This window comes from Eubalaena glacialis, chromosome 3 (assembly GCF_028564815.1).
Source record: "Eubalaena glacialis isolate mEubGla1 chromosome 3, mEubGla1.1.hap2.+ XY, whole genome shotgun sequence".
NCBI classification, from domain to species: Eukaryota; Metazoa; Chordata; class Mammalia; order Artiodactyla; family Balaenidae; genus Eubalaena; species Eubalaena glacialis.
The window spans coordinates 182,751,251-182,779,212 of record NC_083718.1 but is presented as its reverse complement, the minus strand read 5'-3'; the positions used below and the strand labels follow the sequence as shown (position 1 = coordinate 182,779,212).

The following is a 27,962-nucleotide window of genomic DNA, read 5'->3' as shown; positions in this document are numbered from 1 at the left end:
ACGGCTGACACAAAGCCTCTCCAATCCCACTGTTTGAACAATCTGCAACTTTATTTCAGAGCAGAAATAAGTCATTTCCTAACAATAAATATAAAAAAAATAATAATAAATTAAGGTTCAAAAAAAAATACCCAACAGAACAAAATCATTAATACTGACAGAGTAGAAAATGTTGTCTAAAGGGGTGAGAGGCCGGATGGGCCAGCCCCCAGCCTGGGAATGTCTGACACAGGCCGTTGTTTGCCCCCAGTCCTAGCCAGGCCTCCGTCACACACACATTCTCTCCACAAAGTACAAAATATATATTTAAAAAAAAAAAAACACCCTCCACACAACCAAGCATCCTGTGAGGGCCCCGAGGAAGCAAGAGTTTGGCCCGTGGGGGCTGAGGATGGGGCCTGGGGGGCTGAGGAAGGCACTAGAGGGACGGGAGAACCACTGTGGGTCTTGCCCAGCTGACTTTGCTGTTTGTCCTCTTCTCGGGAGGTACCCTGCTCCTGTGACTGCTGCAGGCTGACCGCCCCACCTCCTGAGACGGCGAAGGGGAGGTCAGTTTAGCAATGTCCCACGTGTGTGTCCAAAGGCCTTGGCAGGGCTCCTGCCCCAGGGGATGCTGGGAACACGATGGTGACTGCTAAGTGCTTGGCTGTCTGTCCTTTGTAGGTGAAGAGGCCCCCCTGCCCAAGGTCCCTGAGCATCTCCTCAGCTCAGGCCAAGGTATCGTCCAAGACCCCCCAGCAGAGCCCTCAGGGTGGCATCAATAAAGAACGACTAGAAATAAATAAGGTCCCTAGTGGCCCAGCATGGAGCTGGCAGGGAAGCCAGTCTGTTTCTTCAAGTATTCTTAGCTGCGGGGGTCACGAGGTCTGTCAGGGCTCAGATGGGGATCCCCACCGTGTTCACCTGGTCCTTGAGGCCCAGCAGGCTGTAGGCAATGCGCTTCTGGTGGCCGGGCAGCCGCACCCCGATCCTCTTGATGTCGCTGTGCGGGGGAGGGAGAGGGAGAGTGAGGGGCCTGCTCTGGAGAGGTGGGCAGCCATGGGAGGGAGGTGAGGGGGGAGAAGAGGGACCGGGGAGGGGGCCTTGGGTGCCTGGGGGGCAGAGAGCTCGTAAGGCAGAGGTCTGATGAGAGGATCCTTATCCTGAAAGCCTGCCGACACCGACAAAATTTGGAAGATGATTGAAGTGCTGAATGCGAGCAGCTTTGTTTTTTTTTAAAATCAAATCTGCACAAAATCTCTATGGTAGGTGCTGTTTTTACCCCCATTTTGCAGACTAGAAAACTGAGGCTCAAAGAGGTGAAGTGACTTGCCCAAAGTGACCCAGGCTAAGAGGTGGAGGAGCTGAATCAAGCCAGCTGTGAACAAAGGCTTCCCTCCCCCACCCTGGGGTCTGTCCCCAGGTAAGGCTCCTCCCCAGGCAGCACTGATGCCATCACCAGATGCCAGGGACCCTCTGGGGGTGTCGCTCAAAGCTCTCTGCCCAAGGTCTCTTCACAGTCATCGCCTTATTTCACCTCCACTCCCTCCAAGTTCTCATAACGGAGGAAGGACTCAGGAAATCCTTGCTGAGGGGCCATCAGAGGTTAAAGTTCTGCTGGTCTCTAATGGGAGGGGCTTTCAGGTGACCAGATCCAGTGACTAGGTTACCCTGAGGTAGGGGTTTTCCCTTTAGGGACCTCAATTTCCTCACCTGTAAAATGGGATAACAGTGCCTAACTGGAGAGTGGGAGATCCCGGATACTAGTGGCAGAGGGGTAAGGCGGCATTAGTACCAGATAGAAAGACACACCCAGGAGCCCATAGCCCTTCCCTGCCCCTCCTTTCCATGCCCCTCCATCCCCTTGTAAAACCACTAACACTCCAGGAGCCCTGGAGCGGACCTTACTGCTTACTCTGGGAGTTTCCTCTTTCACCATCCTCGTCCACCAGCCCAAACCCATGAAGACACCCAGGTTTTTATGGGCCCTCTCCTGGCTGTAAAGGGAGCTAATTATATGGTGCAAGCTCCTATTTGCAATTCCAGAGACATGACTTTGCCACAGGCTCTGGGAGCCCCTGGAGAAGTGCTGAGCACAGAAGAGCAGGTGTGTGGGAGGGTGGCTCAGGCATTGAAGCAGGAAGGCCAGAAGTCAGACATCTGGGAGAACTTCCTAACCTAACACTACAGTGCCATTTCTAACCTATACAGTTGAGGGTGTTGGAAAAGAAGCACTGTTTTCCCCATACCTGTAGGTCTCTAAGTGTGGCTCCCAGATAAGTATTCGGACCAGAAGGGAAGGAGGCACTTACTGAAAAGGCAGGATCTTGGGCCCAACTCCAGACTCACTGACTTTGAAGTTCTGAAGGTGGGGCAGGGAGTCTGCATTTGATCAGATCCCAAAGACCCTGATGTATGGTTTAAGGACCAGTGGGTTATGTTAGCTATAGCAGAGCAACGGCCGGGCCTAGTGCCCCAGGCTCATCCCCTCACCCCCAGCCCCTCCCAAGGTCCAGGATAGGCCTGGTAAACAGGAGGCCCTCAAGGAGTGTCTGCTGAATGAATGAATGAATGAATGAATGCTTTAGTGGCGACTGAGCCATTGCCCAGGCTGCCTGGGGCCCCTCTCCCAGGTTGGTGAAGTTAACTTGACAGGGCGGGAACTGAGGGTGCTTCTGAGGTCCATCTAGGAGGAAAAGTCCTGGGCTGGGAGGCAGGAGGCCGAATTCTAGTCCTGGATTCCACCAGAGCCTCGGGTGGGTCCTGTCCTGTCTTTGGGCCACAGTTTCTTTATACGTAAAATAGGAGGCTCTGATTAGATGCTTCTAAGCCACTTGCCCCAGCCCCATTCTCTTCCAACACAAAGCCCCCCAAACCTTCCCTGCCTCATTTCCTAACTATAAGCAGAGACACACACAGGATGAGGCTCCCAGACCGGCCAATGCCTGCAGCCTCTTGCAAGTCTGTTCCTGCCCCAGCCTCAGTTCCCCACTCGGAGATCCAGGGCAGTCACTTCCTCGGATCAACTCCCATCATAGGGGTGGGGAAGCACATGACTGAGGCCACCTTCTTCCTGAGCACTCGCAAGGCCAGCCCCGGCCTGAGGGAATTCAAAGGCCACAACCTCCCCGGTGAGCACCGACTGTGCGCTGGCCCTTGGCGCAAGGAGAGTGGAGGGAGAGGTGGCCTGATCATTTATCCTCTCAGCAAACATCCCATCAGAGCCAAGCCTGTGCTGAGGGCACTCAGAGACCAGAAGACCTATCAGCCAATGTCCCCACGCCCTCTCAGGACGCTGTATGCCACAGCCTCGCACACTGGACGGGCCTTTTGTTGGACTGGGTATTTTTCTGGGGTGTAACATCCACTGCTTTCATTAGCTCCTCGAAACACATTTAGAACCACTCACTACTCTAGCTAGAAACTCAAGTGACTCCAAAATAACAAGGTGAATGCTCAAGACGAGAAAAGGTGGCCACTGTGGGACCACAGGGAACCGAGCAGCCAGCCCCCTGGGAGGGGGCAAAGGAAGCAGGGAGGCAAAGGCGGGGGTAAGGGCATTGAAGCCGAAACCCAGACCCCATCCCAGAAGGGCTGAATTCTGAGAGCGGCTCAGAGCCTCGCACTGGGATCCACAGCATGTGTAGACACAACTCTCGGGGTGAAAAAGCACTTTGAGACCCCCCTTTCTTTCATTTAATTGAAATAATGAAGGAGGCAGTGGTGTGAGTCACACAGGCCCCAGGTCTGAGCACCAGTGGAGCTGATGGGAGGAGAAGCAGCGTGGAATGACTTCCTGCCTTTATGCAGGCCTTTTCAAAACACAGCACACACACCCTCCACCGATCCAAGACAGCCCTGTCCCTGCTCCTGCGCGTGGGAAAGGAATTGGCCGAGGAGCACCCCGGGCTATTTCGGGAAGCTTCTACGAACATGTGTTTCCTGTATGCACTTCTCCGTGCCCTCAGCTCTGCTCACCCAGAAGAGAAACTGTACTGTCCTCGGTGGGCGCTCCTGGAGGGGCAAAGGGGGCTGTTCCAGGTTCCCAGGTTCGAGGAGGGAGCCGAGGAACCCTGGTATTTGCCCACGGGCTATGGGTGGAAAGCAAGGGCATGGAGGAAAAGGGAAGAGTGACGTGGGTTAAGCCCTTACTGCGTACCAGGCACATCATCTGTACTGCACCCATGCAATCCCCACAACGGGGAAACAGAAACCAAGGCTCAAAGATGGAACCTAATTTGACCAAAACCACCGGCTAGGGAGTGGCCAGTGTGGGACTCGAACCCAGGTGTGACTGCAGAGCCCAAGCTTTGGACCCTGCAGTTGGCTGGAAACAAAAGATACCCTGGGGCCCGTCTCTTCTCTCCACATTTCCGGGCCGCCCTCTGGTCAGCTCTGTCCCTGCCTGACTTTCATCCCGGCCTTCCCCTGGGACAGGCCGGGGCCTGGTCTGAGAGGCCTTGAGCAGCAGGTCAGAAGCCCAGTTGAGCAGTTTTCAGAGGCCTTGGAGAACGTTCAGACACAGGCCCAAATCCCAGAACTGTGACCCAGAACTGTGGGACGCCTGGGTCATCCCTTCCCATGTGATTCCCAAAACCTCTCAGCCCCAAGGCTCATTCCCACCACGACCTTGGACCTTACACAAGCTGGGCTATTGGGAACTAACAGTATTTTTAGAAGCACAAAAGGCTAAGAGGGTAATGTCTTCTCCCTCCTGGGGTGGGAGGAGGTGTCCATGCCAAGGCCATGCCGGGAAGTGTCCCTGATGCTGGAGCTGGGAGGAGAGAAGAGCTCCCATGGGGCAGCCTGACAAAAGGCAGAACCCAGGGCCAGGGCAAGGGGTAACTGGCACTTCTTGCCAAGCTGGACCGCAGGACTGAGTCAACCACACGGGGAGAGGTGCCTGGGATGGGCTGGCCTGGTGCCCTCTCTCCTCGGCATCAGCCAGGAAAGTCCAACGGCTCTGCCCATTTCTTCTCAGCATCCTGGAGAGGAGCGCTGCCCCTAACTGGCTGCGTGACCTCGGGCAACCTATGTAACCTTTCAGCCTCAGTTTCCCTACTTAAATAGGGAAGTAATAATAGCACCTATTCACAAGGCAAATAGGGAATTCAACCAGGTGATGGCTGTGAAGTGAAGCCTTTCTTTTCTCAGCTACAAACTGTGTGACCTGGAGTAAGCCACGTAACCTCCCTGAGCCTCCGTTTCTCCACTAATGACCTCCACGGTCCCTGAGCTCTGGACCCTGACTGACCAGGGCTGGAATCCCCCAAATGGCCATGGACCCTGGGCTGTACTCTTTCTGACCCGCCCAGTGGGACTACTGGACGGGAACCACCTGCCAAGTTATCACGAGGGCTGGTTCAAAGTGCTCGGGCACAGAGTTGGCACAGCCCCACGGTAAATGCTACGGTTATGATCACAATTACTATTATTTTCTCGCTGTGGAAAAAAGATGTAGGAGGAGGACGGAGCCACGAGTAAGTGACCAGAATTGCTGGCTGCCAGCCTGGTTCTGCCCTTCCTGCAAAGCCACTCTCCCCAAAAGAGAAGGAGAGAGAAAGAGAAGAGAGGGGAGCGTTGGGAAGGTAGAGAGAAGAGCAGATGGGTGGTGGAGCCAGAGGCAGCCTGGGGAGGCAGGAGGCGGGAGGGGGCAGGCGCAGGCGGGGCCCGAGCGCAGACTCACTCGTTGGTCATCTGCACCACCTTCTCGATGGCCGTGTAGCCGGCCGCCAGGAAGTGCTCGGCGTACTGCTGCATCTTGATGGATTCCAGCCACTCGGACACCGTGCGGAAGGGCACACCCTCTGAGCCGCTGGTGCTGGGCAGCCGGATGGACACCCTGAAACAGGAGGTACCGGCCCGCGAGTGAGGGGCTGCAGCATCTAGCCCATGATGCTGCTCCCTAACCCCGGCAATTCACTCAGCTGCCCTGTGCCTCGGTTTCCTCATCTGGGCAACGGGGCAGCCAAGTCAGGTAGGCTTCCGGGAGTCTGCCTGATGTGTCGGGAGCACTCAGTGTTTATAGCTCCTGCCGCCCCTCTGCTTCTACTGACGATACCACCACCAGTGACTACGAAATAACCAAATGTTAAGAGAGTCAGGTTTTCAGAGTCACAGACCCAGCCTGGCCACTTGCCGGCACATAAGACACTTAATTGCCCTACGTCTGTTTCCTCATCTACAAACGGGGGATGATTACAGGACCCAACTCCTAAGTTGTTTAAATGAGTTAAAACACGTGAAGCGCTGAGTGCCACGCTGGCACATTTACCGTATATGCTGATTGGTTCCGTTAGTGCCACCTGAGCCAACCCGGTCCAGTCTAAGTAAAGCCCACGCGTAACTTCTGAGCCCCCTGCCCACCGCCCCTGGCTGCCCATTACGCTGAAGTGGCTCAGGAGTAAAATTGGGGGCCACCCTGGACAGAGGGTATGGAACCCACCGGGGGTCAAAGTCAGCCAGGGTCTTGAGGGATTCAGGGGCTCGGATGAGCTTGTCCAGGATGCTGACAATGTCGGCGAACTTGGGGCGGCGGGCGCGCTCCTGCTGCCAGCACTGCATCATGAGCTGGTAGATGGCAGAGGGGCAGTCCATGGGTGTGGGAAGCCGGAAGCCATCATTAATGGCCTTCATCACCTGGCGGAGGGGGCGAGCAGGATGGTCAGGGGTGCCTTCACAGCCCTCAAACTCCCCCATACACAGCGGTTGGCAGAGGAGAGAAGGGGAGCCCCCGAAACGGAGGGGTTGGGCCTCCTTCCTTGAGCACAACACACAACCTTCAGCGCTACACAAAGGACAAGTGCTAAGAGGGTGTCTCCAGAGGAGGAAGGGTCTCCTGACTTCGTTCCCTCACAGGGTACCCCGGGCAGCAGCCATGCTGTGTGCCCTGCAGCCAGCCTCCCTGCGGTCTCTGGGCGCCTATACACTCTGCTCCCTTCAGCCAGAGCACTCTTCCCCCTCTGTGTCTTCACCTGGCTGCTGCTTTATTGTGCCTTAGTCCTAGCCGAGACGTGGCCTCCTCTGGGAAGCCTTCCAGGCCTCCAGGCTGCATGAGGCACCAGGCACTTGTGCACACACACACACACACACAAACACACACACACACAGATACACACATGCATGCACGCACACACTTCCCCCACACCCACTACTTCTTTCCTCGTCCTTCCGCTGAGTGTAAGCAGGGACTGGGTCTGGAGCTCAGCACAAGGCCTGACACATGGTAGGCCCTCAATAAACATTCACTGAGCGAACCAATGAAGGGCTGTACCAGATGAAGATTAGCCCCCAAAACTCTTCTCTGCCCAGCCCCTGGGGTTCGAGAATGAGTAAAGGGTTTCAGTTCAAATCCGGATGGGGCTGGGCAGGGCGAGGGGGCCTACCTCGTGGTTCGATAGCTCCCAGTAGGGCCGCTCGCCGTACGTCATCACCTCCCACATGACGATGCCATAGCTCCACACGTCGCTGGCGGAGGTGAACTTGCGGTAGGAGATGGCCTCCGGAGCCGTCCAGCGGATCGGGATCTTGCCACCCTGCGGGGACCTGGCCAATCACTACTGTCCCTTAGGCCACCCCCAGGACGATCGCAGTCAGGGCCCTTCCTCCATGCTCCCCAGAGGCATCCTTGCCTCCTGAGGCCCACGCCCCAGGTGTGTAGGGGAGAGGACCCCAGAGCAGAGCGAAGGCTGCTTCACCTTGAGGCCCCCATCCCAGGTGACAGCCGCCCCAGCCCTTACACTGGTGGTGTAGGTGGCCTCGGGGTCGTCCTCCAGCACACGGGACAGGCCGAAGTCAGACACCTTGCAGACCAGGTTGCAGTTGACGAGGATGTTGCGGGCAGCCAGGTCGCGGTGGACGTAGTTCATGTTGGCCAGGTACTTCATGCCGGCCGCGATGCCCCGCAGCATGCCCACCAGCTGCAGCACGCTGAACTCGCCATCCTTCTCCTGTCAGAGCACAGGCCCTCAGCTGCCAGCCAGCCCCGTGCCCACCAGGGCCCCTAAGCACCGGCCACAGATCCCGGCCCACCCCGGCCCACGTCCTTACCCGAAGGAACTTGTCCAGAGCCCCATTCTCCATGTATTCGGTGATGATCATCATGGGCTTGTCTGCAGGGGTGAGCACAGGTATGAGGGGATGGCCACGGGTGGAGGGAAGAGGCACAGGCGGGGCTGGGGTGGGCACATCTATGAACAGAGGCTCTATCAGAGGCCCCGGGGGGCAGTCCCCCCCATTCCCCGCGTGGGTCCCCCACACCCCACTCTGGAGCCGGGCCTCACACTTGGAGACAACGCCCTCCAGGCGGATGATGTTGTGGTGGCTGAACTGGCCCATGATGCTGGCCTCGCTGAGAAAGTCCACCCGCTGCTTCTCTGTGTAGCCGGCTTTCAGCGTCTTGATGGCCACGGGTACCTCCTTCTTGCCCGACACCTTCAGCGTGCCCTTGTACACCTCCCCAAACTCTCCTGCAGGCAGGCGACGTGGGAGACACACCGCAGTCAGCCCGGGCGTCGGGTGCTCCCAACCCGTACCAGGCCCCTCGACCAGCGCTTAACCTCACCTGCTCCGATCACCTTCTGCCGTGTGACACAGGACGGATGGATCTCGGTGGTGAACTTGAGCACAGCCTGGTTGGGGTCCTCGTATGTGTGTGGGTCCACGTATGTCTTCAGGGGCTTCAGTTGTTCTGGGAGGGGAAGGAAGGGCAGGGTCATAGACAGTTTGGCGAGGGGAGGGGTCCCTACGAGGGGCTGCCTTGGAGGAGGGGGAGGGGGAGTAGGCAACAGTCCGGACACCTCAGGAGCTTCTGGCTCAGCCCTCTGAGCTGCCCGAGGACGCCCAGGGAGTGCCCTGGCTGCCCCCATCTCTACCACAGAGCTGGGGAGGCCCGTGGGGACAGCAGGCCAGGCATGGAGGCGGTGCTGCATCTCACCTGACTTGGAAAAGTAAACGTCTTCCGAGGACTGGCGCGTCCGCAGCCTCTTCCTCCTGAGAGACCCCATGGGAAACCAAACACGCAGGGAGGTCAGTGACCCGCCCCAGCCGGGGAGCCTCCTGACCCTACTCTGGTCCAGCTTGCGGGCCTGGTGTGCTCAGCCCTATGCTCAGTCAGGCAGAGGGCATGGGGAAGGCCAGGGGGAGAGGAAATGAGCAAGCCGGGCTCACTCCTTGGGATCTACACCCCGTAATGGCCCCTTAAGTGGCTGTAATGAAGGCTCTCCTCATTAGAGCTCCCCAGAGCTTCCTGCCCGCGTGTCCCGAGGAAGTGTGGACGCACTGTCATAATGACCACCATGCCCTGAGCCTCGCAGGTGCTGTGCTGAGCCCTTTACAGATCATTACATCTTTACAGCCCCCCGGGAGGCAGGGACTAGATTCCTATCAGCCCCATCTTCCATACAGGAAACTGAGGTTCCCGCCCCTCTGTCCCACCTAAGCCCTTGGGGAGCCGGGGCGTAGGCTCCAACGAACCTGCGGTGGATGAAGAAGCCAATTCCTGCCAGCACCAGAAGCAAGACCACACCAACGGCCACGCCACCAATCACTGCCATGTTGCTAGATCCTTCCGTGGCTGCCAGGGAGAGACCAGCAGATGACAAGGGAGCCCCCCACACTTCAAATCATGGTAATACCCCCGGTTGTACATTAGGGCCCCAAGACACCTGCCGGGTGCCTTTACCAGTGATGGTCCATGAGGATATTTATTCCCATTTCATAGATAGCAAATGAGAGGGCTTCCCCAGGGAATACAGCAGGTAGTCTCAGGTGTGTGGCACTCTCTCCACGATGCAGGATTTGAACTGGGCCCACCGATACCAGAGCCCACATCCTTCCTTCTCACAACACTGCCCTGGATACACAGCTGGTTCCCACACCCCCAGCCCTCAATTCTGCCCCCTCCCCAGACTTGGGGCCGACCCACACTGGGCTGTCCTAGGCCCTGGCCGACCAGGAAGGGGACACTTCTAAGTTCTTTGAGCCATTCCCTCCGCCCACGATGTCCCGGTTGTTTCAGGACTCTGGCCTGGCCCACACCCTGGTCCCCGACTCACACAGCGTCTGGAACTCGTGCACCTTGCTGCCAGCACCCTGGCCCTCCTGCGTCAGCGCCTGCACCTGGACCAGGTAGATGGTGTCCGGAGTCAGGTCATCCAGGGTCACGGAGAAGCCTTCAGTGCGGCGCACGTTGTAGCTGTTGGAGTCCTCCTGTGGGTGTTTGGCGGGTGGAGGGACAGACAGTGAGGGCAGGGCCATCAGCTTAGCCCACCAGAGAGCAACCCCAGCTTAGCAAGGTGACAAGCTACGTTAGCAACCTCGATGCTCTCCTTACAGAGGAGGAAGCTGAGGCTCAGAGAAGTGAAGCGACTCACTCCAGGTCATAACCAGCAAATGCGTGACCCAGGACTCAAACCCAGGTCTGTCTGATCCCCAAGACCTGGCTCCCCACCACCCAAGACTATCTCTTCTGGGGATTCCAGAACACTATGTCTTCTTTCCCACAAATCTCTGCTGGGCTGGCCTGGGAGAGGCAACTCTCAGGAAGACCCCAGACCCCAGTTTCCTCATCTGCAGAACAGCGCTTCTTCAGATGGCTGTGTTGTGCAGTGAGCGTCTATGTGACCAGCTGGTCCTCTGCTCGAAGCCCAGCGGGGACAACCCCAACCCTTTGAGAGTTACCTTCTTGCGGTAGGTGACCTCGTACTTCCACACGCGGCTCTGCTGTGGTGGAGGGATGCTCCAAGAGACACTCAGCGAGGTGGTGCTGCGGTCCTCCAGCTTCACCTTGGGGGGCTCTGGGCAGGACGGTGGGGGGAGAGGAGGGGTGTGAAAAGCCACGCGGGGGAAGCGGAGTAGTGGGGATGCACCCAGACGCATTCCCATCCACAGCCCAGGCTCCTTAGATCCCGACCTGGGATTCTCAACTTCCAGCTCCAGAGCACAAAGCCCCAGGCTGGGCCCCACCACAGACTAGCACATCGGGGGTACCCTGTGAGTACTTATGAGTGCCTAAATAATAAAAACAAAACAATATCTGACTCTTGCTATAACCTCTCTATGGACCAGGCACTGTTCTAAGAGCCTTATATACAAGAGTTTATTAAATCCTCTCAAAAGCCCTAGAACGCCCATTTTACAGGTGAGGTAACTGGGGCTCAGAGAGGTTAAGTAACCTGCCCACAGTCACAGAGCTTGGAGGTGATTACAGGGACTGTGCCTTTAACCACTTGCTGCTGTCTCTCTCTGAACCTAGCCAAACCCTGAGTGGCCATCCTCATGAAGCCCCAGCTGGGTGGGCCCCAAGGGTACAGCTGCCACCCCTGGGCCCTCACCTGTCTGGTTGATGCTGACGCTGGCAGTGAGGAAGCTACGGCTGGTCACCAGGTCCGAGACGCCGTTGCGGGCCTCTACGGCAAAGGTGTAGTTCATGTGGGGCTCCAGGTCACTGACTGTCACGCTGGTGCGGGTCAGCCCGTGTGGTGGCTCCGAGTAGCTCACGCTGGCCTCGCAGGGCCCGCACTCGCCTGACTCGGGCCAGCACTGCTCGCAGGTGACACTGTAGGTGATGTCCTCGCGGCCCCCGTTGTCCTGGGGGGGCGTCCAGCGCAGCTCCACTTTGGCGCCCATGCCCACAGCCGTGAGGTAGTGCGGGGCGGAGGGCGGGCCTGTGCAGAGGGCAGAGGTCAGAGCTCGGATCCAGGTAGGCCTGGACATGTCAACATCACCACGCCCAGCTCTGTCACCCCTCCTTGACCCGCTGTGAGACTCACGTGTGCAGGGCATTGACAGTGGGTCCTGCGGGGCCCGGAAGTAGTCTTCCTCACACTCGCAGGCGGTGGCCCCCTCGGAGGATGGCAGGGTGTGTGTGGGGCACTCCAGACAGGGGCTCTCGGATGCCTCGGACTTGAAGAACCCCGGCGAGCAGGCTGGCAGGCACAGGGACAGACGTCAGCTCAGCCTGTTCTCACCCCCAGCGACTTTTCACTCCCTGGTCCTGGGACCCCTGGCAAGTCACTAAACCTCTATGGGCCTGTTTTGTCATTGGTAAAATGTCTTGGGATGAGAAAATGCGTGCTAAACACCTAGCTCAGGCCAGGCACCCAGGAAGTGCCTTGCCCTCCTGCTCCAAACCTTTGCAGCCCTCCCCAGTGGCTCTTGCAAGAAGCTCCATGCCCCTGAGCCTGGCATTCAAGGCCCGCATCTCACCTTCCAGCTTCCTAAGAATCCTATCTCACAGCCGGCTCAGCATTGGACAGAGCATGCTGCCCACCTGCCTCATCTCCTTTAATCTGTGCGGACCAGCCTGGCAGGTTCCCACCTGAACTGCGAGCTGCCCAGGGCAGTGACTGCTTCTTCTTCGCCATTTGTGTTTGCTGACTAACAGATCAGACAGGGGCATCAGGATGCCACCTCTGCAGGTGTTCCCCCCACCCTGGGACCTGACCGCTTTCTTGTTCCGGGGCTGGCTGACCAGGAAGCAGGAAAGGCCAGGCCCCCAGCATTTTCTCTGGACCTGCTTTCAGGGACCCAGTCATTTCCGCCACTCACAAGGGCGGCCAGGAAGCAGCTCTCCCTCCCCCGGTGGCAGGTCCTGTCCTGGCCAGGCCGGGCGGGGCTCAGACACCTGATTCCAGAGGCTCCTTCCTCCCACCACCCTATCCTGCCCCTGCCCCAAGCCCTTTCCTGGTCCCACAGACAGGAAGCTACCCAGACACTGTGCAGGGCTGTCCAGGGATTGGGCAGCTGCTGAAGTGACCAAGATGGGGTGGGGTCACCCAGGGACCCCTTACCCAACCCTACAATTATCATTCCCGCCCTCAGCTTACTCTGGAGAGGGTCCTGAGATACCTCCAGCCTCAGTGTCACGTTCATCAAACACTGATCCTCAACTCTGCGTCCAGCCCAGTGCATGGACCTCGAGATGAGACAAAGCCCCTGACCTCTGGGAGCAGGAGCACGTGACAATGTCCACCATAAAGGGGTGTGCAACAAGGACCTACTGTACAGCACAGGGAGCTCTGCTCAATGTGATGTGGCAGCCTGGATGGGAGGGGAGTTTGGGGGAGAATGGATACATGTATACGTATGGCTGAGTCGCTTTGCTGTGCACCTGAAACTATCACAACATTATTAATCGGCTATACTCCAATAGAAAATAAAAAGTTAAAATAAATAAATCAATAAAGGGGTAGGCAAAGGGCTCAGGGGGAAGAGACAACCTTGGCTAGAGGTTTGTGGAGTCATAGAGGAGATATTTCAGCTGGGGTTTAGAGGCCGAGTAGGAGTTCAGCAGGGCAGAAATACTGGGAGGAGGAGTTGGGAGTGAGAAAGAGCAAGACTAACACAGGAAGTATGAGTGCCTTTGTGGTCGGAAATCAGGGGAGCGGCAGGCAATAAGGCTGAGCGATCTCCAGGGACCAGATTGAGGAAGGCCTTTAATGCCAGGTCAAGGACTTTAGCCTGGGGGCAGTGAGAGCCATTGAAGGTTTGACGTAGAGAATAATGGCACAGTCAGATCTACACTATCAAGAAAAACTTGTGGACAGTCTCCGTCCTTTAGTCCTCTATGCGAGCAGAGGTGGGGAGTCAAGGGACAGGACTCAAAGGACACCCAGTTCCTAAGGTCTTGGATAGTGACTTCCCGTTAATGACTGCTTGCTGGAGGCCCCAGGGGGACCATCCCAGAAGTCTCTCTCACCTCCTCTGCCTGTCCTGCCACTTCAGAATGTCAGCACAGGCCCTGAAAGAGCTCAGGCACATGCTGCAGGGAAGGGGGCTTGTCCAGGACAGAAGGGACCCGGCTCCTGCTCTGTGCAGAGCCTGGAGCCCCAGTTACAAACAGCGACCACTGATTCAGCAGCTGCTGTGTGCAGTTCCTGGGCCACGCACTTGACATTCATTTAGTCCTCACAATAAGTCTGTTATACTAGGCACTGTTATCATTCATTCCACTTTGGAGGTGAGGAAACGGATGCTCAGAGAGGCAAAAGAACTTGGCCAAGTTCAACAAGCTCCTAAGACACGAACCCAAAACCTAAACCCAGGATGCCTGACCTCGAACCTCCCCCCTTTCTCACAAACATTTCAGTTTGGAGCAAAGAGAAATCAATGTTCTGAAACAAGCCCGAAGAGAGAGGAGAGGAGGTCTGACCCGCTTCAACAGCCAGAAAATCCCAAGACTAATTTCAGAGCAGCTGGGGGGCGGGGCGAGGGGCTGTGCCACCTCTTAACATACGTCTTCTCATACTGGGCACATTTATGTCCTATGGGGAGAAAAGACTAGAATCAAGCCCGGGGGGTGGGTGGAGGTTTGTTGGGGCCGCCAACGTGGCCTCCTTCAAGGCCCAAAGGTCTTTCAAGTCTCCTATTGTATTTAAGAAATCCATGTGTATTTTGCATTCCTCCTCATAACTTATCTGTTACAATACAAAAATAGCTCTCTCCTCCCCCAAATCTTCAAGTAAAAATGAGACTTCAGAAAGCTGGGCTATGTTTATCCTGGGATCTCAATTCCCCCAAATGCCCTGACTTGTCCACCCAAGGGGCTTACACTCTGGGTAAGTGCTGGCTCCAGGTGGTCCAGGCCCCACTGAGTAGGGGTGCTCAGGGGCCCCTAGAACACGATCACATCTTCCCCGCTCAGGCTCTCAGGCTCAGGAGGGACCACGAGCCCCCACAAGGTTTTAGCCACCTGCAAAACCCACAATGTCCCCACTCCCCACCACGTGGTTGCTCCCCAGCTTCCAGCCCTATGCCAAGAGGCGGAAGTGCGGGAAGAGGCGGGTTCCATTCTTTGGTCCCAGAGCCCGGGGGTGGCCCGCCTGCTGCCGGCAGGAAAGAGGGAATTTGGAGAGATTTCCGCTGCGGATGTGCCAGATATTACAGTGGAGAGGCAGCACCAACAAGGCATGTACTTGCCTGACGAGAATGTGGTGCCCCCTCCTCCAACCACAGAATCTCAAGGGGCCTTCCCAGGGCCCTGCCAGAGTGTGCCCGTGCTCAGGGGCCCCAGAGATCATGTGTCTGACACCAGCAGGCCCCTGTGTCTTCCTGACTTAGCCTGGTTGGATTTCCTGGCATGCTGGGCAGGCAAGTGGGGACAGGGGTCACACTTTTGGTGTTCACACATTCTCAAACATACTCACATACACAAAATACCCATGGTCCCTCCGCCAACCAGCAAACTCCTATGCATCCTTCAATACCCAGCTTGAGCTCTTCTACGCAGCCCTCCCAGACTGCCCAATTTCTGGTCCCTTTCTAACCATTAGGGCATCTATTACTCAATCTTATGTTTACCAAATAGAAATTGAGCGTTTCCTACGTGTCTGGCACAGTGCTGGGTGCTGGGAGACCATGGCAAGATAAACACTGTTTCTGCTCCAGGGGAATTCACAGCCTGGCTTTCATGCTTCATTGGAAATGATTTCTGCACATATTAGGATCCTCTATGAGACTGGCAGCTCGTGGGGAGCAAGAATTATCTGTGTCCCGTGCCCCAGCACAGGGTCTGGCATGCAGTAGGTGCTCAGCTAGTGTTTGCTGACTGGATGGATGAATGAATATGCGAGTAAAGACAAAACCCACGTGCTCATTAAACACGAGCTCTAGGGCCACAGAAATGAGCGGCGTTTCAGTCCCCAGGGAGACCCTGCGGGGACGGTGCACCGGGACACCACCTGCCTGGCACCGGAGGCTGACTCTGACACACCAGTGGAGAACTCCTCTGACCCCGGTCGCCTGGCAGGCCCGGGCCACTCCGAGCAGGGGAACTGGGGCATGGTGGCTGCACCCAGAGCTGCACCCCAGCTTTTCCAGTTCCCGATGCCCGCCCCTCAGGTGGCAGCATGGGGTGTGACTCAGGGACATACACCCTCTGGCATGACGCAAATCCAGCCCCTGGCAGAGCCCCTCCCCCAAGGCCCAACAACCTCCCGGGCTGGTGGTGGCAAGGTCACAGGGTCAAGAGGTCACAGTGACAATTCCCTGCAGCCAGTCACCTCCCCAAGCCATGCCCAGCTGACGACCACGTGCACACCCTCAGCCCAAGGATGCGAAGCCTGGACTTTGTCTGGTGCCCTGACGGGCAGCAAAAGGCGACCCCGTAAGTTACTGACCCTGCAAATGAGGGGAACTGATAACTCCAGACCCCGGCAGCTTCTCAGTCCCCAGCAGGCCCTGTTGCCCCCATGGAAGCAGTTGTCCCAGGGGCCCAGTTGCTGCTAGCACCTTGCCCTTTTCCCACACACCCTGGGGAATTATCTTTGTGCGCATTCCTCAACCAAGCTGTGATAAGCACAGCCTCTGCTTCCCGCTGTCTCCCTACCACCAGCCTTTTATCTTCTATTTGCTTTCCCTGCCTCCTTCCTTCCGTACTGGGGACTCACTCACCTCAGTGAGGGAGGGACGGGCCGCCCCATGGAGCTGCCAGCGTCTGAATTTGCCCCCAGTGTGAGCTGAGGGCAGGGTGAGCAGGGCACAGAGGTGGGAGCTGCCACCCCCAACCCCCCATTCAGGCCAGAGGAAACTCCACAGAAATAAGGCCCGGTGGCACTCCCCAGGGAGGGGACAAGCCCAAGAGTCACAGCTCACAGAGTTCCCCGCCTGGGGATCAGCCCTGTCCCGACTGCCAACAGCCCCTGCCATGGCTCAGGGACACCCTGCCTAAGGACCACCTCAACCAGCTCCTCCCCTTCAACTCTGGACCCTGGGAGAGGCCTGGGCCACTCAGGATGCCAGCACTAGGACCCGGCTCCTTGCACACACAGTGAGGTCACCCAGTCTGCAGCTTGCCAGAGCAACCCAGGTTCTCAAAAGGAACCACGGCAGAAAGTCACAGGAGGTAGGCTCTGATCGCTAAGTCAGCAAGGCTCCAATCTACCCATTCTACACTTGGGGAGAATGAGGCCCAGAGGGGACTCACCAAGGTCACACAGCTTGTGGGTAGAAAGATATATGCCAGGGGCACTTGGGGACAGCCCTCCCCATGCCAGGCCCCAGCTCTTTTGGTCACTGTTTCCTCTTTCTGGGCCTCAGTTTCCTCATCTGTAAAATGAGGATAAAGTCCTCAGGTTCTCTGGGTTGTTTGTGAAGACAGAAGGAAACCTCGCTTGGGAAATGCTCAGCGTGGGATGAGGTGTCCATGAACTGGGGGAGACAGAGAAGCTGCAGGAGCGAGGGGCTGAGCCCCTGGAGGGAGCAGGAGCCTCCAAGGAGGGAATTCCTGACCCTGCAGCCCCACCTCCAGCTCTGGCCTCCCAGCTGCTGGGCTGAGCCTCTGGCCAAAGCCGCTGGCCACCTGCTCACCTGGCCAGCAGTCCCCACGGCTGAGGCGCTAGCCGGGGCCCCACCAGCTCAGCTGCCGATGCCAGCACAGGAAGCAGAGACAAACAGGGAGACAAAGCCGCCCCGGGGGAGATGACGGTCAGCCTGAGTGACTCCACTGTCCCCTAGGCAGGCCTGGGGAGGTAGGGCGGGGTGGGGGGGGGGCGGAGCTGGAGGGAAGCTGGCTCATTCCTGACATAGCTCACAAGAGCTCTCTGGGCAGCGTGCCCACCTGTCCGCACAGCACCTGGGAGGTGCCTCTCTTCCGTTGTCCATTTAACTCTTTCTTGAGCTGCGAGCTTCCTGGGGAAAGAACTCTCAGGAGAAACAAACGCTGGGAATAACCAGGACCAGGTGCTGGGTGACCTTGGCCTACCCAGTGCGCTCTCTGGGCTTGGTTTGTCATCAATAAAAGCCACAATGGGAGAATCTGGGTCCATGGCCCCGTGGAGGGTGAGGCGGGGTGGGGGGGGCAGACCCTGAATCTCTCTCCATTTCTCCCTTAACATGCTCAGTAAGAGCCCCTCAACCACCTCACATCCTGCGCCAGGATCCACCATCCCGGGCCTGCCCTGAGAGTCTGTCCCAGGGCCAGGAGCTGAGTCAGGGATTCCAAAGGAACTGGTCATTTCCCGCCCCGTTTCCTGACCCATCCTCCAGCTTGGACGCTGCTGCATCGCCTAGATTCAATCCTGATGCAACTAAATCTTAGCTGTGTGACTCCAGGCAAGTCTCTTCACCTCTCTGAGCCTCAGTTTCCTGTCTGTTAAGTGGGACTGATAACAGTCCCTGCCTCTCACGAAAGGTGGTGCAGATTCAGCAGGAACAGCCAGATAAAGCGCTTGCCGAGCTCGAGCTCGTGCCTGCCCTGGAAGAGCACTTTTCTTTTCTTTCTTTTCTTTTTTTTTTGAAGAGCACTTTTCTACGGGAATTACTGTTATTATCTCCACTGGCATCCCACTCAGGTGTGCTGGGGAAGGTCTGGAGAGATAAAGAGTAGCCAGGCTGGGGGTTCCCAACCACACAGAGGGTCCCTAAACCACGTTGAAGGGAATTTTGGGAGAGGGATCCTAAGGAGGAAAAACCAAGGCAACAGGTGGCCGGCAGTGGAGAGGGTCCCACAAGCAAAGTCAAAGATTTCGCTCCTGGAAACCAGTCCTCCCTACCCTGGGGTGGCTCAACTCTTCACAAACAAAGCCTGCGAGGCCCTGACCCCCCACTTCCTGGGGAGGGAAGCCTGCCCCCCTTCCTGGAGAGAGACACCCCTCCCCAACCTCAACTGTCCACTTATCTCTGCAGGGCCTGAATCACCAGCCTGTGGAAAGTTTTCAGCTGCCCCTCACCCCCCACCCCTGCATTCTTGTGTGAGGATGTCATGTGGGAGGAGTCTGCTCAACCCACTGGGCTCCCTCGCAACCCCCCCAGTCATTGTCTGAAACTGGGAGTGTGCACTTGAGGTCCCCTAAAGCAGGGGCCGCCCGAAGAGCAGAGGAGAGCTGGGAGGACAACAGGGTGGTGGGAAGCGCCAGAGCAGAGACTGCACCACAGGCACAGAAAGGCTCTGAGGGAACGTCTCATTCAGGGGTTTGCAGACTGTGTTAAGCAGGGTTCTGAGGATTTGTTTTAAGAGGCAAGTGGAGCCCATGAGAAAGGGCTTCAGGCTCCTCCAACACCTGAAACCCTTTCATGGGTTGCAGGATCCATGACTAAAAACCAAGTATACAGTCTGCTAGTATAGTTGAACTTCTTGTCTTACGGACAAGAAGCCTGAGGCCAGAGATGAAGAGAGATTTACTGAAGGTCACTCAGTCGGTATGTATAGCTATAGGGCCTAACCCCCCAATTTCTCAACACCCTGCTTATCTCAGCAAAGAAGCTCCCAGAGAGAGGGGATGAGCTGGCTTTCCAAAGGTCAGCCTACATTTCACAAATGCCCTGCCCCACAGCCATTTCCAGAAGAAGTCACCCATTGAAAAACTCCACATTGCTCTAGAGCTTTCCGCTGTCACAGGTCCTGGCCGGGCCAAGCCACAGCCTCCCAGTGTGAGCTCACTAATGCCCAGGCCCTGTTCCCAGAGAGAGTCTGATTTAATTGGCCCCCTCTCTGGGCTCAGTCTGTCATCAGTAGAAGCCCCAATGGGAGGATCTGAGGCTATGGCCCTGGGGAGGGTCAGGTAGGGAGGGCAGATCCTGAGTATCCCCTCCACGAAGGCATTTTTCAAAAAGCTCCCCAGGTGACTGTCATGTGCAGCCAGGGGATGCGAATCCTGGGTTCAATTCACTCACCTCCATGTACAAAAGAGGAGCCTGAGACCCAGAGAGGTTAAGTGACTTGCTTAAAGTCACACAGGGAGTTAACAGAGATGGTACTAGCTCCTGGGACTGTGCTATGTGCCCACAGTGCTGGTATATAATAGATACTCAAGATATACTTGTGGGATGAATCAAAAATAACAAAAAAAAACGCTTATGTGTCAGACACTGACCTAAGAACTTTACAAGTATTAAGTCATTTGATTATCATAACAACCCTACAAGATGGGCACTATGTTCATCTCCATTTTACAGATGAGGAAACCCGGGCACAGAGAGGTTAAGGAACTGGCTTAAAGTCACACAGCTAAATGTAGACCTGGGATTTGAACCCAGGTATTCTTTCCAAGAGTCTTCACTCGTAACCTCCATACTGTTTCTCAAGGTATTCATTCTCGGTGAATGAGTGAATCCAATCATAAGGCCAGGAAGCCTCCGAGATTTTCACTAACAGAACCACTGCATGTCTGAGCAGGGACAACCTTACCAAGATCCCCACATCCCAGAGCTGAGACCAGATCCCGGACCACAGCCTCCACCCCAGTACCCCCTTTCTCTGCCACCCCAGCACCGTCACTCACCCTGGCAGGCGTCCTCCACCTTCTCGTAGCCTGCTTGGCACAGGCACTCGCCGATGGGCACCAGCCATTCGCCATCCACTGCACAGTGCATGCGGGGCTCTTCACCCCCGGGCGGCACTACAGCGTGGTCCACGCAGGTGCCAGCCACGGTGGCCAGGGAGGGGGCGTCGGAGCCCGCGATGGTCTCGGGGAAGTGGGCCAGGCCCTGCAGCTTCTCGGGACACTTCTTGTAGTAGACGCGGACAGAGAGCAGCGCCACGCAGGCACCAATGTCCTGAAAGGCCAGGTAGAAGCCCTTGCGGCTGAGCTGCCCCACGGAGCGTTCCTCCACGTTCAGCTTCACGTGGCGTGCTTCGAAGTCGCTGCTGACCGTGATCTCGTCGGGCGCGATAGTGTCAATCTTGGTGAACTGGCGCTTCTGGAAGTTGGTGCCATAGTCCACGTCAGACTCGGCGTAGTAGAGGTTGAAGGTTTCCTTGCAGGAGCTGGCGCCCCCAGGGAAGCTATTGCAGTCACGCACGGTGAACTTGAGCTCGATGAAGATGCGCTCGGCCTCACCGCGGTATACCCAGTTGGTGCGGAGCCAGTTGTCCTGGTCGCCGGCCACCACGTTGCACACGGAGTACATGTAGATGGGCATGTCGTCCATGATGTTCTGCATGAGGTCCCACTGCAAGGGGCCGACAGGTTAGTGTGGGCAGGTGCCTGGGGGAAACTGAGGCCCAGAGGCATTGCCCAGGTGGCAGAGCTGGGCACCAGGAGGCTGCTCTATGGCTCCTGCTGTCCTCATTCTACAGGGAAGGAAACTGAGGCCCAGGGAGGGGCTTCAAGTCACCGTCACACACTACAAGTGGCTGAGCTGGATCTGACTCCCTGGTGTCCCTGACCCCAGTGTTGCAGTGCTGAACCCGTATATTAGACAGTGAGCTGAGGGTGGAGGCTGGGGGTCCCATGTGACCTCAGGCAGATCACTTAAACGCTCTGAGCCTCAAAGTCCCCATTGTACAATGGGGGCAAGAACTACCTCACAGAACTGCTGTGAAGATAAATGACAGAATGTCTATCGAATGCTGAGCACATTGCCTGGCGTGGGTGACAGTCATACAAGGCAGCGGGTATCATTATCATTATTACCCCTATTATTATTATCATTATAATTCACTGTGTAGATGTGTGTGAGTGGCGGGGAAGAGGTTACGTCAGAAACAATGGATGATCCCCCATCACTCCTCAGAACATTGCTCAGCCTCCTCCAGGAAGACTTCCCAGGTTGGGCCAAGATTGGGGCAAGTGCTTCCCCCTGGCTCCCACAGTCTCTGTTATCTTAGCACCTAAGTGGTGACAACTACACCTGGCTCCCACACGAGATTCTGAGCTCCTTAGGGCAGAGACTGCACCTAGTTCATTTCTGTATCCCCAGGGCCTACCTGAAATGGAGTAGGTACTCAGGAAAGTACTTGTTGAATGAATGAGCAAATGAATGAAAAAACCAGAAGGGGCCAAGGAAAAAGACCTGGGCTGCATTGTGTCACACGGGCCTCAGATGCCCTTGGGCCTCAGTTTCCCACTCTATATAATGACTGGGTTGCATTAGGTGATCTGTGTTCTCTCCCAGCTGAACATTCCAGGATCCTGGAAATCCACTAGAGTTAAACTCCAGGCCTCCTCGGAGCTAAGGTGACCAGGGACAAGTGCCTGACTCCGCAGATCTGGCCAGCAATAGAAACTGTCCCCAGCTATCCCCCTGGACACACCGCTCTCCCCAGCTAAAGCCCCAGAACAAATTCAACAAGGGGAAAACTGAGGCCCAGAGAGCAGCAGTATCCTCCCCAAGGCCACACAGTAGGCACAGGCAAAGCCAGGGAGAGGACCCTGGGGTCTTGCCCACCAGTCCAGGTCACAGCAGGGCAGGGCAGAGGGAGGGGAGGGAATGAACTTGGGTGGGAAGGAGGCAAAACAAACTCAACCCCGAGCAGGAAAGGGAAACAACAGCTGGAGGAGCAGGGAGAGGGCCCAGCAGGAAGGAACCTGATCTGGTTTCCCGGGGCTGTGGGGACCTGGGAGCCCACATTCCCTGTCTCTTCCTCACCCCTCACTTCCTGGGCTGGGACCTCAAAGGCAGGGGGAGCCTTTAACCCCTTCCCACCCAAGAGGGGAATGAAGGGAGCGAGAGGGGATCCCTCTTGACCATCAGCCTTCTGGGGCATCCAAGGGTCCTGCTCTGCTAGGGCCTTCAGCTGTCTCCCCAGCTCTTTCCACCTCTCGGGCCCCTTCCCCACCTTCCAACCCCAGCCTGCCCAGTTGGTGTGAGAAGCAGGAACCTGAGTTTGAACCCTGGCTGAGCTGTTTGATCTGGGCCAGGCCCCATCCTCCCTGGGTCTCAGCTTCCTCATGCCCACACCCGCACCCTGAAGGCTTACCCCTTTGCCATATGGGTGTGTGAGCCAGCCGAGTTCCCCTTTAGCTGCAGCAAAGTCCAACAGGACGACTGGAAGAGATGAGAGAGGGCACTGGGTGAGCTTGGGGGTATCTTCAGGGGTCAGGCCATGGTGGAAAAGGTGAGAGTCCCCCAGGAATCCCAAGAAGCCTTGAAGGCTTCCTCAGCCCTCAGAGAGAGACCCCACCACACAGGGTCACCATGTCCAAGAGACCCGTCTCTCCAGAAACAGGGAAGCAGAGCTCCAGGCAAGGGATGGGACCTAGTCAAAGTCACAGAGCAGGTTGGGTGAGGCCTCACGTCTCCCAGCCCACGCCGCCCCCTCAGCAGCCCCCAGCTGGGCAGAGCAGGACAGAGCTCGGCCCAGCAGGGGAACAACAGCTGGGTAGAGAGCTGGGGTGAGCAGGGCTATTAAGTGACACCACGCTGCCCCATCTGCTTCCTGAAACAGGGCCCCTCCGCAGCACTTCACATGCACGTGGGCCTTGGAGGCACTCTGGTCCGCTCCTGCCACGTCCCCTCCACACACACACAGCACAAAACATCCTCAGCCCCACCCAGGCCACGTAGCATGTGCCTATGCAGCACACGTATGTACACACATGTCTCCCGGCCCTCCAAGAGGAGAGAGCTGTTCACAGGTGGAAACAGCTCCAGGGAGGGGAGCAGGATCGGTGGGGGGTGTCTGGAAACCCATCTTCCCACCACAAAAGCCACAGAGCCGGCAGGATAAAGCCCTGAACCCATAGGGGCCTTTAGGAGGGACCCAAAGATACACACAGCTGGCGAGGTCCCCTCCCTGGGAAAATCGCTCCCGCTGCCCCTGTCCCTCACACCCTGGCCACTGCCCTGCCAGGGGTGCTAGGGGACCGGGGATGGAAACCCTTAAAGGGGACTTCCAGGCCCAGAGGAACCAGGTGCCAGGACCACACTATCCCCAGAGAGGCATCTGGAGCCTGAGGGAAGGACACATTACCAGGGGCTTCCCTAGATCCAGCCCTCCCCTTGGACACCTCCCACTGGTCCACCCCGGGTTCTGCCAGGCTCAGGGGCTACAGCCAAGACCCAAGACCCAAGACCCCACTATGGCCCCCTCCTCCATTTCCAAGTAAGGTCCAGGTAGCTGCCAATAGAAGCTACCCTCCCTGGAGGATAACGAGATTGGAGAAACTGAGGCATGGACCCTACACAAGGTCCCTGGATTCCGAGAGTAAAGCCCTAAGGTGGAGGGGGGAAGGGACCAAGTGCTTACTTCCTTTGGACTCTGGAACATGAGGAATACGGCCTCAAGAAGGTGCATTCCTCAAGGCCTAGGCCTGGAAGAATGACTCTAAGGGTGGAATCCCGGGCAGGCGGAGATGGGCCCGATTTAGAGAGATGGGGAGGGGAGGGGGAGAGGGGCCTGAGTAGAGTCTGAGAAACCCTTTCCTGAGGACAGACTGCCCTGCTCCCCTGGGCTGAAGGCCCCCAGGCCTGGGGATGAAGCACTGCCACCTGACCGCTGCTGACCCGGGCCAAGTCTCTCTAGGAAGGGCCTCACAGCCCAGACAGGGAGAGGAAATCCGATGTGGCACCGGCCCCAAGGCTGAGGGGACAGGGGAGGGTGGCTGGGGGGCGGGTAGGGGCAGGGATTTGTTCGGACATGCCCAAGGCTCAGGCTTGGAAAACTCACTAACCCCACTAGCAAATGGAATGTTCTGGCTACACAGGAAGGAATCTGGGGGCTCCTGGCTCCAGCTGGGTATGTAGGCGGACAAAGGTGAGTGTTCCTCAAGGTCCTGCACATCCCCCTTCCTTAGAGGGGTGGGAAGCTGCAGTCTGCGCCCCTGGGGAAGGGGGCTCATGGCTCCTAGGCTCTGAAGGGTTAACCTGGCACGGAGGGACCCCCACCACCCCTGCCGGAGCTCGTTGCCCTTCCAGACCCAGGCCTGGCTCTAGAAATACCACAGGGCTCATCGGAGAAGAAAAGAAGCCTTCACACAGGAAGGAGCCCCCTCCCAGGGAAATTCCCTAGAACCGATCACCAGGAACAGGCGCCCAGCCCCGGTCCCTCCACCCTGACGGGTGCGGCTTCCAGGGTCTGAGGCTCCTGCTCCCCTGGAAGGGGCGGGGGCCAACAGCCCCTCGGCTGGCCCCGAAGGCTTCACTGAGAAGCCTGGGCTAAGCAGGGCTCATCCAGGAGCCCCCCGTCCCTCCTCCCACCCCCAGGAAAACCTCCTTCTCAGTCTGAAGTTCCATCATAAATGTCATCCTTCTGGGTCCATATTATTTTAGGGCTCTTTACTCAAAGGCAGTGCGACCACCCACTCCCCTAGTGTCACCTCCCTGCTCCCCCCATCCCTACTGAACCAAGACCAGCTAATTCCTAAAGAAGCAGGGAGGCAGGGGGCTGGGGGGCGGGGAGGGGGAAGAATGAAGAAGAAAAAGGGAAGGGGACAGAGGGCACATTGGGCTCTTACGGAATCAAGAAGCCAAGGACTTTCCAGGCCTCCTGAGTGCTCTCCAGCCCACCTCCCAGCTGCACCTCAAGTCAGCAAGCCCTGCACGCCTGCCCAGCTCTTCTCACTTCTCAGAAAAACACACCACACAACCGGGTGTGGGGGGCCTGGGCTCTGGCAGCCCAAGAAGCCAGATGCTCAGACTTAACCCTCCCTATACAGAGGGCCCTACTGAGGGAGGGCTTGGGCCTCCCTGTTTCCCCATTTGTAAAAGGAGGACAGATTCAGTGGCTGTTGAGAATTTAACAGGCTCCATCTGGATCTCCCAAGGCAGCCTGGCTCCTCCACTCGCGGGGAAGGAGAAGGGAAGCCAAGAGCAGCCTGGGTGAAGGGTTGAAGGAACTTGCGTCTCTGCACCCCACAACCCAGCCCCAGGCAGATCCAGCACATCCAGCCAGAATCCCGGCAGCTGGGCCATCACTCCCCCACCCCCCCACTACAGGCACACCTCCTTAGGGAGTCCTTCACAGGCACTCTTGAAGCCTAAGGAAGAATGTTCCCCTGTCCTTTTCCTCCCCCGTTCCATGGGGGGGCACTAGTCATCTAGGCTGGGGAGGGCTCGGCAGAGGGGCACAAGGACAAGGCTGCAGCACAACAATCGCCCAGTAGCATCCCTCCTGCCTAATCCCCCCACCCGCCACGGGCAGCCTTCAAGAAAGGACTGTAGTGAATCCAGCTGTCTCTCCCCTTCTCTCCAACCGCAATCCCCCAGGAAGGGGGAGGACGAAAAGCTGGGGGGGGGGGCGGGTATTGAGGATCACAGAAATCCCTGCCGCCCACTCCTCCAGCACATTGGGACTAGAAACCCTGAGTGATTCAGGGACGGGGACAGGATGCCACCCCCGCCTCCACCCTCCAAGAGTTCCAGCTCTGGCCTCTTTTCCTCCCAACTTGGAACAGCAAAACCTCCAACCCCAGTTTGGGAGGCGGAAAAGGAAGGCAAGGCTCAAGGAAACTTCTCACCGGGCCAGGGCTTCCTCCGCACTTCCCCCTGGTGGAGCCTGCGGAAACCTCCCTCGGCCCCGGAGAGCGGGCAAAACTCGTTCTCAGTCGGAAACTGAAACCGGCCTCGGCTGGGTGGACAGGAAGGTCCTCGGCCAAGGGCAAGAGCCCCCATCCTCTCCGCGACCCTAGCCGAGGGGCAACGTCCCCACCCACCACCCGCCCCGCCCAGGGCAAAGTCCGCGGCCCCTCGCCCAGCGCGGCAGCGGGAGCGCCGGGGCGGGGGTGGGTGATGCAGTCCCCCACCCCCGGGTGCCCGGACTCCCTGGTGGCCCTGGGGTGACGGCTCCACACCTTGGGAGGCCGCGCCCCCACCTGCCGCATTTCCTCGTTCTGAGTCACCCCTTGCTCAGAACGCTTGACTTTGGGACTTCCGGTCCGCGCTCGCGGCCCCGAGCCTGCCCCCCGAACCTGGGAGTGCGGGGAGGGAAGGAGGGAAGGCTGTGCGTGGACAGATTGGCCCGAAACTCCCCGCAAGCTCTCCTCCCCGACTGGAGGCATAAGGGGGCGTGGAGAAAATCTCAGGGAGCTGGGGCTTCTGCAGGGGTCTGTCTCCTCGCCTGTCGAAGAGACCCCTCCCCAAAATGAGGGGCCTCCACAGAAACGCCTTCCTCCACAAAATCGGGGCAAGCAGGTTAGCGAATTCACCGTGAAGCTGAGCCGGCGGAAAGGCCCCCAGGTAGCCCATTCTTCCAGGGACCCCGAGCCCCCACTGGGACGCGTTCCTGAAACCGCCACACTGGCTGTAACCGTGTGGCCCCCCTGAGTCCCCCTTTTCTTTCTTTCTTTCTTTTTTTAAATTTTTATTGGAGTATAGTTGCTTTACAATGTTGTGTTAGTTTCTGCTGTACAGCGAAGTGAATCGGTTATAGGTTCATATATCCCCTCTTTTTTACATTTCCTTCCATTTAGGTCACCACAGAGCATTGAGTAGAGTTCCGGGTCCCCTTCTCTGCGGCCTCTGAACCCCGCGCGCCCGGGCCCCAACCTCTTAGTCCCCGGAGCCCCTATAACCCCCGGTGGGGGGGGGGGTCCCAGATTCGTCCCGATCGCAGCCAGCAAGTCCTCCCGACCTCAGCACTCCGGGACTGGGCGGCGCCAGGTCAGTTTCCAAAGTTGCGCGCGTCCAGGAGCGCCTGGCTCCGGGAGGAGCGGGGGTCCGGGGGTCCGGCCGCCGCGGCTGGGTCGGGCCGGGTGGCCGCCGGCGCGCACACTCACCTTCCTTGCCCTGCGCCGCGGCAGCCGCGGCCAGCAGGCAGCCCCACAGGAGGGCGAGGCAGGCGCGGGGTGCCAGACGCTCCATGCCGCGCTCCTCGCTCTCAGCCCGATTCTCCGTGCCCGGCTCCCGCACGCCCGCGCGCAGGCCTCGATGGCCGGCTCCCTCCTGCCGCCTGCGCGTAACTTCTGCCCCGAGTGCTTAATGGAAGTTGAGTGAGAACCGGCTCCTGTTCATTCATGCCCCGCGCTGACGTCAACGAAGCCACGCCCTCAGGAATGTCTTTAAAGGGGCCGGGCCGGCACCCGGCGAGAAGGGAAGGGAAGTCCCGAGGGGTTTGGAGGGGCTCTTTGGGCCCGCTGGACTCGCTGGCGCCCCCCAGGTCCTTCCAAGTTTGAGCGCCTCCAAGCGCCAGTGCAACCAGGGCTAGTCCTCGAGGATCTCTGAGCCGGGAATCCTCGGCCCAGACGTGGGGATGGTTTTGCGCTGAGCCATCCCCCACTCTCACCCTTTGCACTCTGGGACCGAGCTCAACGTTGGCCCGAAGGCTTGAGCTGAAATGGCCTGGAGGGTCAAGAAGCAGTTGCCTGCTTAGCAGCCTTGCCTGGAAA

The 27,962-nt window shown here is 57.8% G+C and overlaps 1 protein-coding gene across 4 annotated transcripts; it reads right to left on the bottom strand.

The window, feature by feature from the left end:
• Positions 1–26: 26 nt before the first annotated feature.
• On the bottom strand, positions 27–27,549 carry EPHA2 (EPH receptor A2). Of its 4 annotated transcripts, none has more exons than XM_061184881.1 (17): positions 27,354–27,529; positions 22,619–22,686; positions 20,199–20,868; positions 11,751–11,906; positions 11,313–11,645; positions 10,660–10,775; positions 10,035–10,188; positions 9,454–9,553; positions 8,915–8,970; positions 8,543–8,668; positions 8,262–8,447; positions 8,029–8,090; positions 7,719–7,928; positions 7,365–7,514; positions 6,425–6,618; positions 5,666–5,821; positions 27–982 (listed from the first exon to the last, which is right to left on the bottom strand). In XM_061184881.1, exons 1-17 carry the CDS (start codon positions 27,436–27,438, stop codon positions 877–879), a joined length of 2,928 nt encoding a protein of 975 aa, XP_061040864.1. In that variant the 5' UTR covers positions 27,439–27,529; the 3' UTR covers positions 27–876. The 4 variants fall into 4 exon arrangements, with proteins under 4 accessions (XP_061040864.1, XP_061040863.1, XP_061040861.1 ...); XM_061184880.1 differs by having other exon boundaries at positions 8,029–8,447; positions 20,199–20,472; positions 20,569–20,868; XM_061184878.1 differs by having other exon boundaries at positions 8,029–8,447.
• Between the last annotated feature and the right edge of the window lie 413 nt (positions 27,550–27,962).

Coding starts and splice junctions, on each gene's coding strand:
- EPHA2 (XM_061184878.1), bottom strand. CDS start 27,438: ATGGAGCGTCTGGCACCCCGCGCCTGCCTCGCCCTCCTGTGGGGCTGC. Junction 8,971..9,453: donor GGCTTCTTCATCCACCGCAG/GTTCGTTGGAGC, acceptor GGGGTCTCTCAG/GAGGAAGAGGCTGCGGACGC. Junction 7,515..7,718: donor AGGCCACCTACACCACCAGT/GTAAGGGCTGGG, acceptor AGGTCCCCGCAG/GGTGGCAAGATCCCGATCCG.